General features: G+C 39.0%; 2 protein-coding genes across 3 annotated transcripts in view; both read right to left on the reverse strand.

Moving 5' to 3' along the window:
* LOC124297309 (uncharacterized) overlaps window positions 1-10099 on the reverse strand; it is a 71195-nt gene extending 61096 nt beyond the window's left edge. For both annotated transcript variants that reach the window (XM_046748210.1, XM_046748209.1), the window contains exons 1-2: window positions 9993-10099; window positions 8033-8493 (exon numbers count right to left, since the gene is read on the reverse strand). In XM_046748210.1, the coding sequence (XP_046604166.1) occupies window positions 8033-8103 (71 nt within the window). In that variant the 5' untranslated portion in view covers window positions 8104-8493; window positions 9993-10099. The remainder of the gene's footprint in view (window positions 1-8032; window positions 8494-9992) is intronic.
* A 2090-nt stretch (window positions 10100-12189) lies between these two features.
* Window positions 12190-14282, reverse strand: LOC124297039 (L-lactate dehydrogenase A chain-like). Its single transcript, XM_046747622.1, has 5 exons — window positions 14223-14282; window positions 13721-14139; window positions 13293-13410; window positions 13068-13191; window positions 12190-12428 (listed from the first exon to the last, which is right to left on the reverse strand). The coding sequence occupies exons 2-5, from the start codon at window positions 13884-13886 to the stop codon at window positions 12264-12266; spliced, it is 573 nt and encodes a 190-aa protein (XP_046603578.1). The 5' UTR covers window positions 13887-14139; window positions 14223-14282; the 3' UTR covers window positions 12190-12263.
* Window positions 14283-14987: the final 705 nt, after the last annotated feature.

A 14987-nucleotide genomic window follows, 5' to 3' on the forward strand; every position in this document is an offset into this window, starting at 1 on the left:
ACACGTATGATAACCAATTTGTACAAGAAGAAAATGATAATTTTACCGATAATCAGCGTTGAAAACAATTAATAAAACAGAAACACTTCCTCTCGTACATTTTATCCAAATAAGTACTTTGCGCGTTTTGTGAGAATATTTCTTCGTGAAATATGATTGATTATAAATATCTCAAAGATGTTGGAAATTATACATAATACTAGAAGGTCAAAATTAAATGAAGCGTGGGTTAAGACCTGTGAAAGTAAGAAATTTTTCATAGCAAAAACGATGATTTATACAATCATCGAAATATACTCTTATCCGTGCGATGTATGACATGACAGCCAGTCGCAAAGGAAAAGAGGAGTTAAATAAAATAATAATAAATTTCACCCACTCGGTTTGCCGTGCAGTTGACAAAGAGCGGCCGTCATAAAATGATCGTAAAACGTTGCGTCTCAGTTTTCGCTATCGCTTGTAAGTCGAAGTATAAAACACGCGTGGTACATCCGATAAGGATCGCGCGTTGCTGCACGGAGCGCAGGTTAAACAAACTACAATTTACAATTACGATGAACCGTCGGAGCGATGATCATTCTATCTAAACGTTACATACTCGTAACGAAGGAAATTACGCTCGGTTCTGTGCTTTGTACTTATGCTCGAAAGAATATGATGAATATATTATAAATAATTCATCGATTCGATCTACGTAAAATTTTTGAAAAATATTTTAAACATTTCAAACGGTGACGGGAGAAAATTCTTCTAGGTAAAATTTCCCCAAATAATTAAATAAGCAACTCTACGAATATTAATAAACGTACAATAATATTTCAAAAAGGAAATTTTGCGGAATTTTTACTCCTCATAAAATCTGAAAATTTCTTGGTTACATTTAGCGAAGATTAGCGAAATAGTAAAATTGCATTGGAAAATGATCGACGGTCGAATTTTCAATACGAACGATGCAAACAATTATAATTTCTCTTTTTGCAGACCGTGCACATGATGCTGTAAAATTTTTTCGCGTCGCAATTGCGATTGGACATCCGTATTATATTCGTTGTTACGTGCGATGAAAAAACTTGTGAATAGCAAAAGGAAAGTTGCAGAAAAAATGCGGTAGAAGAATTTTGTCCAACTGAGTGGGTCATCGAGAGTTTCTAGGTGGCCCGAGGAACTTGTACGATTAGCGGCACACCGAAGACTCGGATCGATGTACTTGACCGCCCACGATCCAAGTGTGCCATGACAAAGTGGTGAGCAATACCGAGTTGCAACAGCCGCGTCATAGGCGTAGATATATAACGAGACGTATTTCACTCACGCTCGACGTTGCAGAATTGCAGTTGCAGTTCGCGATCGAGTAATTTACCTTTTCTTCGTGTGCATTGTTGCACTACACTGAGAGAAATTTTTAGTTCCGGTTACCGCTCGTTCCTTAACAATTTTCATTTTTTACCACAATCGAAAAATATAGTTCTAGGTGGAAAATGAAAACTCTAGTATCCGTTACTATTCTTTCTCATTGCGATCTAGAGCAAAATTCTGAATCTGAAATTCAAAAATGACCTTTTTAAAGACCAGTCTATTATTATACAATCTGTAATACGTGGTGAATTTTTTGCTCGTTATATATTCGAAGATAAAATGGAGATTATTGCGAACACGAGAAAAAACGATATTAATTTGTTTGCACGATTTTATACAAGATAACTAAAACAACTGCTGACATATCATTGATTTATACTCTTGAAAAATTATACATGATTGTAGTGTTCGAGGTTTCACTGACGCAGTGATTGAAAAAATGTGATAGAAAAAGGCGAAGTTTCAGCTGAACTGCGATCCTTCCGCATAAAATGATCGATCGATCCTTAACTTTCTTCACAGAGAAGCTCCCCCATACTGTTTTTACGACCGATTTAAAAAAACCACGTCCGTCCGTTCAATTTCCACGTTATAACGCGTAGAAAAATACAGATTTAATATTCGCGCAAAGTGGCTGAGAGCCGTTGAAAAAGCCACGTAAGCCTCTTTTTTTCCAAGAGATTTCAAGCCGTAAAAGGCCGTAAAACATACGTGATGAATATGCAATACGTTTCATGGGAAGAGGAGGCAGATGTACGCGAGATTGCGACCGGTAGCAAACCGGCGAGTTGGTCCGGTTTCAGCACTTTCCTTGTGCACCATATACCTACATGCATATGTACATATGTATACATGTATATATTATATACGTGTACGAGCATAACGTTATCGGGACAGTTAGAAACGAGGCAGAGATTTTCTATTCTTGGCTAGCAGGTCGTATTTATAGAGCCCCGCGTCTTTCCCTTCCGCGCATAAAATAGCTGGATCCAACTTCCTTCATCCGGAGCCGATGCAACAAGTGTGTAAACGAAGTGAGAGCGTCAAGGCTTATCTCCGAAGATCCGGAATATCTTCCCCCTCTTTGATAAATTTTCACGTATAAGCAGGTAAATCAATTCGCGTATTTGCCTTATTCGATTCATGCTCGACTTATCGCACAGACCCTGAAACGCGTCGCGGATTAAGAACCGCCTTTGCCGCATAATTATAACCGACACACGAGTCATGCCGATGATTCAGGCACGTTGATTTTTCGGAATGAGTGCAGAGAAGTGTGACGATTTAATTGTCCTCGACGTGTTTACACCGATATGCGTTATTAGCGATATTAACGTTGCTGGAGATCTTTTCATTTTTTCTTGGTTTTTTTTTTTTTTTTTTTTTTAAACGGTCTTTTCTTTCTGCCTATACCTGCAAACTTCGATTCATGCTTATAAATGAAACTGTGCGATCGAGCTAGATCCGTGAAATCTTGGAATGTGTATTATGCGCATTGTATAAAAAATTTTCAATACAGGTGTGTATGAGATATTCTTGACACGAGAATCGTGTAATTACGTAAGTGGAAGCGATTCGATCTCATTTATTCGTTAATTTGCCGTTTTGAGATCGAGGAAGAGGAGACAGTCGAAAAGGCGAATGTTGAACAGTGGAACTAGACGACCACGTGCGTATGAAACTTGTTTTCGGTGTCACGTCGTCTCGATCATTGAAGTGAGTAATTTGCATACGCGTTCAGCGCTAATTTCCACACCATTAATAACTGTTCCGCAGTTTTGCCGATCATTTTGTTTCAAATGCCGAGTGAATTCTGATTATCGGGCAGATATGCTGTAAGATTGTTGAAAAAAAACATAGGGAAGTACGGGTTATTTCATTTTTTGTTTCTTTTAGAAAAACTTCAAACGACTGTAGACGATGACCTTCTATAACTTGTTTCATGATACAATCGCATGTTATGCAGGGTTATAACTTTCGCAAAAATCTACATACCAATCGAAATCACGGCTTCGGAATAAGTCAAATTTCATTAACACTTCACGAGAACGTCAATCTGACCAAGTGACGAAAAATATTGGCAAGATCGATGGAAATTCTTGGATTACTGGAAGCTATTTTAGCTTCCAATATTTTAGGGTCTTGAATTCTTCAAATCGATTAAAACGAGGTTATAAAACTACATCTTTTCAATTTGTCAAATTTTCAATACAAATTTTTCAATTTTTTTTTTTTTAAACCTAATAAAAAACAGTCTTTTGCGATCGGAATAACTTGCAGCGCGCATAAAACGTTCGGAATATATAAGGGTTTAAAAAAAAAAAATGAAACAAAAATTTTCCGAATACAAACTCATTTTGTCACTGATCATACAAAGGCGATCAGTTTGATAAGATAAATACTTGCTGCCGCGATGAATATAAAAAAAAAAAAAAAAAAAAAAACGATATCGTTCAGGGTACGGTAAAATTTGCAACGAAGTGCGGTTAAAAGTATTATAAACATGATGTAAAACCGGTGAAACGATGATATTTATAATCTCAGAACGATATTCGAGGAACGGGCAAATCTACAACGAGGCACCTGCACGCTCGGTGGCTAATTAAGTATTCACCGATTGCCATCAAAGCGAGTCTCTCTTGAGGATTATACTTAAACCGTCCGGTTCCCGAGGTTTTCAATGGCAAACAGCTAACCTACCGTCTTATGTAACGGTCTGCCACGAAGGAGCTGCCAAAGTCTACAAGAGAGTCTAGAGTCTAGACGATGGCCCGTGATCCGAAAAGAAAAAAAACGGCACCATACCGCAGAGAGAGAGAGAGAGAGAGAGAATAGAATAGAATAGAATTTTATCGCCATGGGACAGTGTCCGCTAAGAGAGAGAGAGAGAGAGAGAGAGAGAGAGAGAGAGAGAAGTTGCCGTATGCCGTACGTATATTATGCCGCCTTTAATGGAGCGTGACTGCCACAGTTATAAATACAGGCAACGATATACGGTATAGCAAGTTGGTAGAATAACGTGCAGATGTGGATTACATGCGACATGTGAGGAAATTTTATAATATCTAAACGTTAATTAAACTACACCAAACTCGACTGAACGCGATCACCGTTACGGATGTTGGATTATTCGGAAATCGAATTACGAACGGATTTACACTGAATTCGTTTGCTTGGATGAAAAAGCCTTTTATCGAGTATCTCGCTTTGTTAGTTTCTTACAGGAGGTTCGTTTGCTTCTATTTTTTATACTTACAAACGTACGTAGTTAGATCCTTGACTTTAAAGGACGCCATGTTGTTGTGGCAATACAAATTTACCGCATTAACCCCAAACGGTGGTTGATTCAAACTCCCGTTTGTTTTTGTCGCATACTTTACGTATACTCTACGTTGATTTCGTGTCGATGCACGAAATGAGAATCCAAAAAGCTTTCGCTATTTTTTCTGCGCTTTGATACTTGTAGAGTATCACGTCTAAAAAGCGATCAGCTGTTTCTCAAATCCGACGCCATATTGCCGTAACCATCGCAAACGTTAAGGATACCAAATAATACACGATGGATGAAATATTGTCGAACGTATAATGCAGTGAATTTGCGATTGTGTTCCAAAAATGTCCTAAGATCACTAAAAAATTCTAGGAAGTATCAAAATTGCGGCTCATATAAAGAGGTTCACGTACGAGTCGAGTTGAATCCTTTTGTTCAATACACATTGAAAAAGAGAATTTTGCTAAGTTGAGTTGCTGCTTTAGTGAACCCGTTAATAGCATCGATGAGAAACGATACTTTACTGCTTTAAATCTGGTGCACGGGAAAAGAGGCTGAAAAATTATGCCATACTTCTGACAATGGTGTAAGTGAGTGAAATAGCGTTTTGTAAAAATATTACGTTACTCTAACGTTACGAGGTCGAACCTCGTTTTTATCTGCAGTCATGTCCAATTTTGAATAATAGAATTGATAGTTAAAATGCTCCAGTTAGTTGTATCCAATGTTCTTTCGGCATCGGGATGCAGTTGGAATTTGATTCATTCGAAGTCCAACGCGTTCCTGGAGGATACGTATTACAACAATTAGACGACCTCGAGGAGCAGGCGGGTATCAAGGCGGTAACCGGACAATTACGGCGAGTCGGTATTATTGCGTTAAGATCATTGCCTACCCCGCGGTTCAGGTCGAGGTTAAAAACTGCCCAGGGTATACCTGTAATAAGAGAATCACAACAGCCTCGGCTACCAGCCGTACGTATCCGTAGTATGAAAAAACAAGACACCTTGTATACCTGCAATTATACACTCGAAATCACGAGGAAACGCGATAATTCCGAGCAGCTTGATTTTTACGACCGTACCTACGTTTGAGAATTCAATTTAATCCCGATTAACGGATGTGAAGTCGATTATCTTAAGTAAGCATATTACGCGAAAGCAACTCGGAACTGAGGTCATTCTTAAGCACGATAATTAATTTATAACATGATATTAGCCACGTTTAAATTATTACTTGTATTCAATTCCGTCGACTTGGATTTTCAGTGTCATTAGTTCGCCTCAAGATTTTCTTGATTCGTAAAATTTATTTTATTCTCTTCAGGTAAAGTAATTTTGTCGAACGAGTAAAGTAAAAGTTTGGTAAAGGGTTCATTCCGATTGTTTTTTTTTTTTTTTGCTGTTTGATTGTTTATAATACCTACATTTTTTCAGTGTAATTTGAATAATTAGTAAACATGTATACTAAGTACAAAATTTTAATTATGGCTATTACCGTACAGTCGTTAACTATTTTCACATTTGACAATAACCAAAAAACATGCAGTTTTATGCACAAAATGAAAATGAGTTTTGAAGCCATAACCAGAAAATCTGTTAGGTACGTGTTAGTACAGTTTCTTGTAAACATTGCGTTAATTTCAACTTGGTAGGAGAATAAATTGTTTTCACTGCCTTAAACAACTGAATAAATACATCAAACTAAACGAACAGATCTATTATCTGAATAAATATAGCATTGAAAATTACGATCATAGTAAATAATTACTTGCAAAAATTTCATCTGTCATTCAAAAAATATTTAAACCATAATCGTAACGATACTCGTATAATTGCTTGTGGAGAAAAATGTCCATCACGTATAACTAACAAGATTTTTCTCCGCAGTGCATGACAAAACTTGAATAAACAAATATCACGGGTAAAACAAACGTCAAATTATTAACATTCCCCAACTCTTCGCATACTCGCTCCCATTATTTAACTTCGTAACTTGTGTCGCTTGCCTGGCGTCAGTAACGTCATATGTTAACCTACTTGCGTAGCGCGATATGGGCTCAAATTACGCGGGCTACTCCTCAAAATTCACCATCGCGGAAATCACTTTCAACGCAGTTTTTTTGTTGGCTATTATGCAAAAAAAAAAGGCGTACAAATAAAAAATTTTTTTAAAAAAAACAAAATATATATACACAAGTATATATATATATATATATATATATATATATATATATATATTCGATTAATACCGTAAATCGCGCTCTGCAAAATTGCCGATTTTCGTGACCCACTCGTCTGCGAATTTGCTTGTGTGTTTCAGCTACGGCGACGAACCGGCGGGTTCCGAGTCGGAGCACCGATATCGCCGATTCGCGCATACGACGAAATCGCACGCGCGCGCAATTTCCAATGGATCTCTTTCGGTCCGTGAATGTGTCGGCGTGTAAGCTACGATTGATACGTAGTTGCCTCGCCGAAAGGTATAACGACCGGAGTCCGCGCGGTAGGCTGCAATGAGCGTTCAGCCACAAACAGCAGGTAGTTCGAAACGTATAACAAGATAAATGCCAGACCGAACTATACGTACACTTTCTAAACAACCACGATCCAGCCGCTCCCGCGGCTCCAAACAGCAGCAGCCTTACCTCATACAATACGTTATATGGCATGCATATGCGCGTGTATAATAATAATAATAATAATAATAATAATAATAACGGTGATAATAACGATCGTACGTACGTACGATCCTCGCTCAAACTGCGCGATACCGATCCATAATATTTTGTTATTTCTCGTTGCTCGAGTCTTTATTTACGAGATATGGATGGGTAATATTCTTTCGTGTGAGACCTTCTCTCTGACGCGGACGGAGAGAAGCCTCGGAACTCACAATCAGCTGAGCATGTGTCAAACCTAAAACGAACACTCTTGTGTACCGTATTATAAACTCTGAGTAAAGGGGGTTAGCCTACATTTTGGTGGGAAAATCGAAGCAAGAAAATTGGACCTGACCTCATTATTTCACGTGCTTTACGAACAGTACCGATCTTGGGGATGAGAGAACAACTAGTTGCGGGAACATCAGCCCCTCTCGCACAGTGTGTATAAATTTTCGTAATCGGACGTACGAATTTGGCCCGGATTTACAGAGGGTATCCGTTATTCGGTGAATAAGTTTTACGAAGGTCTTCAGGCATGCAGAGGGAGAAGTGACAGGTGCCGAATAGTGGCGACGTGGCCAAGTATCAGCTCGACAACCCGAATCGTGATAACCCACGACGAGAAAAGCGAAACCGGGTCGGGTGACATGGTAATTCCATAAGAGATAAAATCAAAAAAAAAAAAGGAAAGCAGCTCGTAAGAGTTCGAAATTGAAAATAACGAAAATAAAACAACTCACTTGCAAAGTATCCTCCAGAAGCAGCCGAAACTCGAGCCGTTCGGCACCTCGCTGGCGTACGATACCGTCATTTCCTCGTCTGGGCCCCGAGGTGGTTCGGTATTTTGTAACTATCTTCAGGACCGACCAGCTGACGCGGTGATGTGAAACACACACGCGCACAAACGGTGGAGGTGCGCGTCCTGACGAATGGTGGGCGTCGCGGCGCCTTTACCATGGGGATTGACACTCGGCACGACGCTTACGGCCCATGGAGATGTGATCTTCTGGTCAACGAAATTCTCGATCGCGATCAACGACGCTCGAAGCCAACCGTTCTAACCACCGGGTCTCTGTCGACTGGACTTACCTGACGGACGAGACCGACGAGAACAACGTGAACGGGCCCGAACCCCACCTTCGCTTCGCTTGGCCCAGGTACGAGCCGCGTGAAACTCGCCCCCTTCGACGGGCAGGAAGGCCTGAAAAACGGAGTGAGGAAATATTTCAGTCGTCTTATTGGTGAGATGAGGGATTCTGGTGAAACTGGTGGCGTTGACGCTAGCAGGGGTAAAAAACTAGTCATGTTACCGATCGTTAGAAGGATTGGAATGTCGAATTTTCATAGACGCGTAATTGTTGCAGGTAGAATTTGAAAATGTGAAAATCTATTCTACAGTTTGACATTCTATGTTCTGACCTTTCTATTCTTTTACATTACATTACATTACATTACACTTCGACATTGAAAATTTTTAAATTCAATAAAACAAGTTTTCGCTTCTTTAAAAATGCGATATTGTGACCGGTCGATTTTTTGATCCTTCTATATTTTTAACCCCACTCGTTAAAATGTAACGGTTCGAATTAGGAGAATATTCGACACAAGTAACGATTAAGTGTGATTATTGTTGCGCCAACACCTGAACATGGCATCAAAATATCAAAAATTACGGTACAAAATTCATTTTTGGTTTTTAACTTCTCTCGGTGCAGCAATTCTCGTTATTATTATGTCACCAATCTTCCTGTTGCAACAATATGCATTTCAATGACGAAGAAAGTGTGAAATAACGATCGACTTAGATCGATTAATAATTTATGTTCTTTCTTCACAAGTTTATCTCGATTGTTTATTTTTTTTTAATTATCACACGTAGTGTGCCGCAACGATCAACTCCTTCGATGGAAATGAATGAAACATTTCTCAATCCTCCGAATTCTAACATCTTTAATCAACTATTTTACCTCGTCGAAATACAAGCACGTACAAAGAATGATTTATATTCAACACTAATAACAACTAACGATAGATATAGAAAATAAATTTATCAATCTATGAACGAACTCAGAAAGCAGAGATTGAATTTTAATGTGATAATATTTGTCTCCGAATACAACTCGATTTTAAATAAAAAGTGATTGAATTACAATTTCTTATTAAAACGACTTGTTTGTCATAAAATTACATGCCGATTTTCCCTCTGATTTTAAAACTTGGGGTTTCAATTCACTCGGAAGTATACCTTCTGTTGCATGACTTGAGAAAATCATTCTCATCCAAATTATAAGTCAACACATTTAAATTTCAATCGAAACAAGAATCTACAATACATTCGCTAATTAGTAACTATTGAGTTTATTTTACAAACAAAAACAAATTTGCAAGAAGAATTGGACTCCGGAACTGTTAACATCGAACTATCGATCAACTTAAAATCAACACGTGACTAAGTATTTAGTTTTTTCCCCCCTCACTTGTCGCCAATCTTTTCGTAACACTGACTGATTGTGAGTAGATTTTAATCGTCGATTGTTTTCCCTGCCAACTCGAAAATACTCTTTTCTCTTACCTCCAAGCCTTTGTCCTCAGTTCCAAGTTTTCGCGATTCTTTCACATCATACGACGTGATATTTTCACCCAAACTTTTCCCCCGGAGTTGGGGGGGGGGGGGGGGCTGTTTGCCGGTTTAGTACGTACCTGGCAGATCGGCTGCGCACCGCTAGTGCTTGTTTAAAGGTAGGCGAGAACCGAGTAAGCCCGAAGTGCGCCGTCGCGATCATTCTTGCGATTGCAACGACGCCGGTCGACGCGACGCTGAGCGACGCTGAGCGACGCGACGGTGGGCGCGAAAAGTTTTGCTCGTTGCCTGCATCCTCCGTTCACCTTGCCGTGGCCTAGCCTCAAGCGGTATTCCTATCCGAGCTCCATTCTACTCCCGGTTTTCTCGTAATAAATAATCCTCGAGTGTGTCAGCGTGTCCGTTCCTCTTTTTTCGTTCGCCCGCAGCTGATGTGATCAAAATAATATAGTAAAATTAATTACCGAAAGAGCAGACTCTCAAGTAAATACGCGCGGATCGGAAACAGGTGTTAGCGGTTTTCTTTACTGGGAGTTTTCCGTGAAACTTACCGATCAACGCCAGCAAGTCGGCAACCGAAACTACATTCTGTGTTGCATTTATATTGAAAATTACTCTAGTTACATATCTTTCGGCGTTGAACGGCAAGTTTCACTGAAAATAACCGATGTGATTATCCTTTTTGCAATTTTCTCCGTTCAATAAAAATTCGATTTATGAATACCTTCGAAATGACTTTTTTTTTGTTGTCCTCTTTATCTACGTAAACTTTGCGAATATCAGAAACTCTCGTATCTTTTAATAACATTGGTCAAATTTCATTGATCGTGACTTTGGAAACATGTAATTTCGTAAGGGGACATGAATCAACGGGATTTTGAGAGAATAAGTTAAAAAAAAAATTGGAAAAATTTATGAAAACAAAAAATAGGATGTAGAAACTATTCGTAGTGTCACGTGAAACGATTTTCGCAATCGCATAGCTCATCTAAGTGTGCAAAGTCCCAATGACAATTACACACTTATATTATAAAGGTTCCCATGCATTTTCTTTGACTTACCGATTTATGCAGCACGGAATGGACGATCGTTGGGATGAAAACTTTGGGAAACCCTGCTTCCCGTTTTCTTTTGACCAAAGACGTTTAGTAAGCGACGACTTCCTAGAAATCTTGATACGCTAATACCCTAATCTATTTTCGACTAATACGAAGGTTAAATCCGCATTATGTAGACCCCCCTTTATGTAGAAAATAACGACCCTTCATCCGAATGTCTAACTATAGTATAAATAACCTTGTATCGTAAGTTAAAACCAACTGTAAGTAGGTTAGAATTGTCAATTCAAAAAGAAATATTAATTACCAACATATTTTGTGCAAGATCATAGAGCCACGTGAAAGTGTGGTTATGTAAGCCAAGCTTGACAAAGCGCGTCAAACGTAAGAAATCACGGGTGTGTATTTTATTCTGATAACTAATAGTACGATTGAATTTTGCTTTTCCCATGCAATTTTATACCGCCAACTTTTAACGGCTCAACGTGAATTAAACTGTGTCACAATTGAAGATTGAAACACAGAGAAAAACATAAAATTGCGATGATTTCACTCGTACGAAAGAAGACATAATCAAGATACTTACGACACATGTCGTTGAAACTAAGTAGAAAATAACTACGGCCATATAAAGCTACATAACTTGACCAATTTAGAATTAAGTACGAACGTTTAATGGCGATGTTGACGTCTCCATTGCGAATTCGGCGCCAGAACAACTGCAACCGCATCGCCATTTGTGTCATCAAATTGCCTATAGCATCCATTTCACGGCGCAACGTGAGATTAACTATTTCAACGAGCAAATATAAAAGAAACTCCCCTTGACGGGTAGGATATAAAGTAAAACGAGACCTGAGAGCTGACTTGAACACATCCTCATAGATTGAAGAAAAGTAGAAACATTTTTGGAAGTTCGTTTAGATAAACAGATTTATTCGATACATCTCGAAACCAGAAACCAGAAATCGACAAAATTTGCTCATCTAACAAGCAAACTGACATGTGTTTCAGTTTCTGCACCCAATTTGTCCGTAAAAACATCATTCGACTTGCTTTGCTTTCTAAATGTTACATCCAATTCGACCTAGCAAAATTTATTAGATAGATTAGATTTCTTTTTTGATCGGGATACGCTGCATAAACTTTGTAGAATCTACTTCATTTCACACGCTTGATCAAAAACCTTCAATAAATGTTGTTTTCAATGAGACGTGTCTAGTTTCATGTAACCAAACGGTTGATTTATTTTTTCACAAGAAAACAAAAACGGCAAACAACATAAGAACGCCTTGAGCTTAGTCATTTGAACACTCAGACGTTCTAAAACATTCAGACTTTTACATCCTTTTGTGCTTTGGCTATAGTCTCGGCAGAAAGCATGAGTTGCTTTTTCTCAAACTCAGTCATCCGCATTCGAATAATTTTCGTGATTCCACCCTCGCCTAGCGCGACAGGAAGGGATAAGAATATTTCATCACAGATGTTGTGATGGCCCTGCAAGAGAATCAAAAAAACAATCCTAACATTGAAAAAGCAGTTTGAAAGTCTGGAATTTCATTTCACCTTCCCATTAGCCGGCAATGAGGTTCTAATTAAGGAAGCCATTATCTACAGGATGCGAAAATCACTTTTTTTTTTTTTGTTAGTATCATAAGTTTTAGTAATTTTAAAGAAGTCGTAGTTGATTTTTATTTTTTGAACAACGAACCACGTTTTACATAATCAATTCATGGGCAATATAATATACGTCAGTACATAGATTCATTTTTCAGCAAAACTATCGCATTTCTCGTTACATTTAAAGTGCAAGCGGAATATTTTCTAAAGAGAACAGTGCTTTATGAAGTCAAATTTGACTAATGGTATAATCGCAACAAGGTGCTTCCGACAAGCAACTGGTTTTTCTGAAAAACAGATCTATGTGCGAGCCCCATCTACTGCCCATGAATCAATGACGTAAAATGTGGGTCTTCATGTTTAAACAGCAAACATCAACCATGAAATTTTAAAAACTGTCAGAATTGATAGTAATGTAAAAAAAGTTTATATTTGCATCGTATAATAATCAGTTTCCACGACGTACTGGTTCCCTTAAGATATGAATTCTGATTTTCATCATACGTGTCAACTCACCTGAACCAACGTCGAAATCGATTTAACATCATTCACATTTCGCAGGATAGAATCAACGATTCCAGCGACGCAGAGACCGATTGCCGTGTTTGTGTAACCCTTGAGGCACCTCAAAGTCATTCCTCTATCAAAAGTAGAATTTGAAATTGACAAGATATGGAATAAAACAAGTACAGAGAAGTTCATAGAGCCGAAAATTAACTGTGATCAGAGTGAATCACTCACGCTCGGATCACTTCCTGGTGGACCTCATTCCACTTCTCGTAGTCAGTTGCCAAACCAATATTAGGCACAATGTCGCGCAGCTGAACACCAGCCACGTTAACACCAGACCACAGAGGAACTATACGTAAGGAAAATGAAGAGAGGCAAAAGGAGAAAAAGAAATACGACGACTTGTCGACGTGAAAATTGCGTGTGATTACTGAGGTTGACAACCAAAACACAGTAAAAAAAAAAACAGCTAGGTAGCGTGTTTCGTTTTAACACGTCAAATATCAGATATTTCTTGACAAACTTGAACTTGGATACACCATTGAAAGACAATGATATTCATTTGATTATTAGATTCTGATATTGCGACTAGGATCTGATTTCATTGCTGATGATTTAGAAGTTTTTAGTTTTTTTCTCAACACGTGCTACCACCTTACCCTGAGAATCTCCGTGTTCACCAATGATCCAGGCAGCAATTGAGCTGGGACTGATACCGAGGCGTTCTGAGATGAGGAACTGAAACCGCGAGGAGTCAATCTGGGTCCCAGTCCCTATGACTTTGTGAACCGGAAGGTTGCTCAGTTTCCAGGTAACCCAGGTCATGATGTCGACTTCGGTTGAAACAGATTTCAAATTACCACTTTAGGCTGCACGAATTTTCTACCGGGTTCGATTTTTTCACCTGGGTTTGTCACTACCAGGAATATTGCATCCGGGCTATACTGGACAAGCGGCGGTATTATATTTTTGAAAATTTCAACGTTTCGCTGCAAGAGGTCCAGCCGACTCTCGTCTTCCAACTGACGCGCTCCAGCCGTCAAGATGACAACCTTCGAGTTGCTTGACGCGCAAAAATCTACGGACGGATTAAACTCGGTTTAAGAAGGATCCGCAACCGTGATCATAATCTGTCGTCGGATCACGGCTTTGCCGAGTTACCAGTGTCATACTCGATCCTAGGATCGCCCATGAAGGTTGCACCATGCTGAAGGTCGAGGGCTTCACCCTCCATCCTCTTTGGGAAAGCATCGACGATCGCTACATGGCCGGTAATTTTCTAACCCAAGAGCAGGTGTGAAATTAACGGAAATTATTTTTAGTCTCAGCGTTCTCTAGATTGAAATTTAGACTGAATATCATGGTATTTCAAAAATCCGAGAGAAATTAAAGCTCGGAAGCTTCAGAAATTGAGTTTCGAATCGGTATCGGACGAAATGGAATGAAAGTTCTCAAAACATGCTTTATATTGAAGGAATGTACGAAAAATCGCTAGTGAAGCACCATTCGAATACTGTAAAATAAAACTACTTAGGTACATGTATCGAATCGAAGGAATTCCTTCACCCTCTTCACTCTGTAACGTGTCTTTGAAGCCCGGATAGTTTCTGTTGCTAGATTCTCCCCTGATTTAGAAAGAACTACCCCAATCCGTATACCGATCCCCTTAATGAACACTTCGAGATTCAGGTTTCTACTAATGTCACACGAGTAAACTATTCTCGTAAAAACTTGGAAAATACCTGACAAAGTATCGCATTGATCGCGGCTATGCCGCACATTCCGGCTCCAACAACAGTCACCTTATTCGAGCTGTCTCTGATCGGTTCCGATACATTGCAGAGCAATTCGTCGCGGAGACAAGGAGGAGGTCTGTGAAAAAATGTATGAAAGTAGCGTTAACACAAAATAAGAAAGAAACCCTAC

This window comes from Neodiprion virginianus, chromosome 2 (genome assembly GCF_021901495.1).
Source record: "Neodiprion virginianus isolate iyNeoVirg1 chromosome 2, iyNeoVirg1.1, whole genome shotgun sequence".
In the NCBI taxonomy this organism is placed as follows: domain Eukaryota; kingdom Metazoa; phylum Arthropoda; class Insecta; order Hymenoptera; family Diprionidae; genus Neodiprion; species Neodiprion virginianus.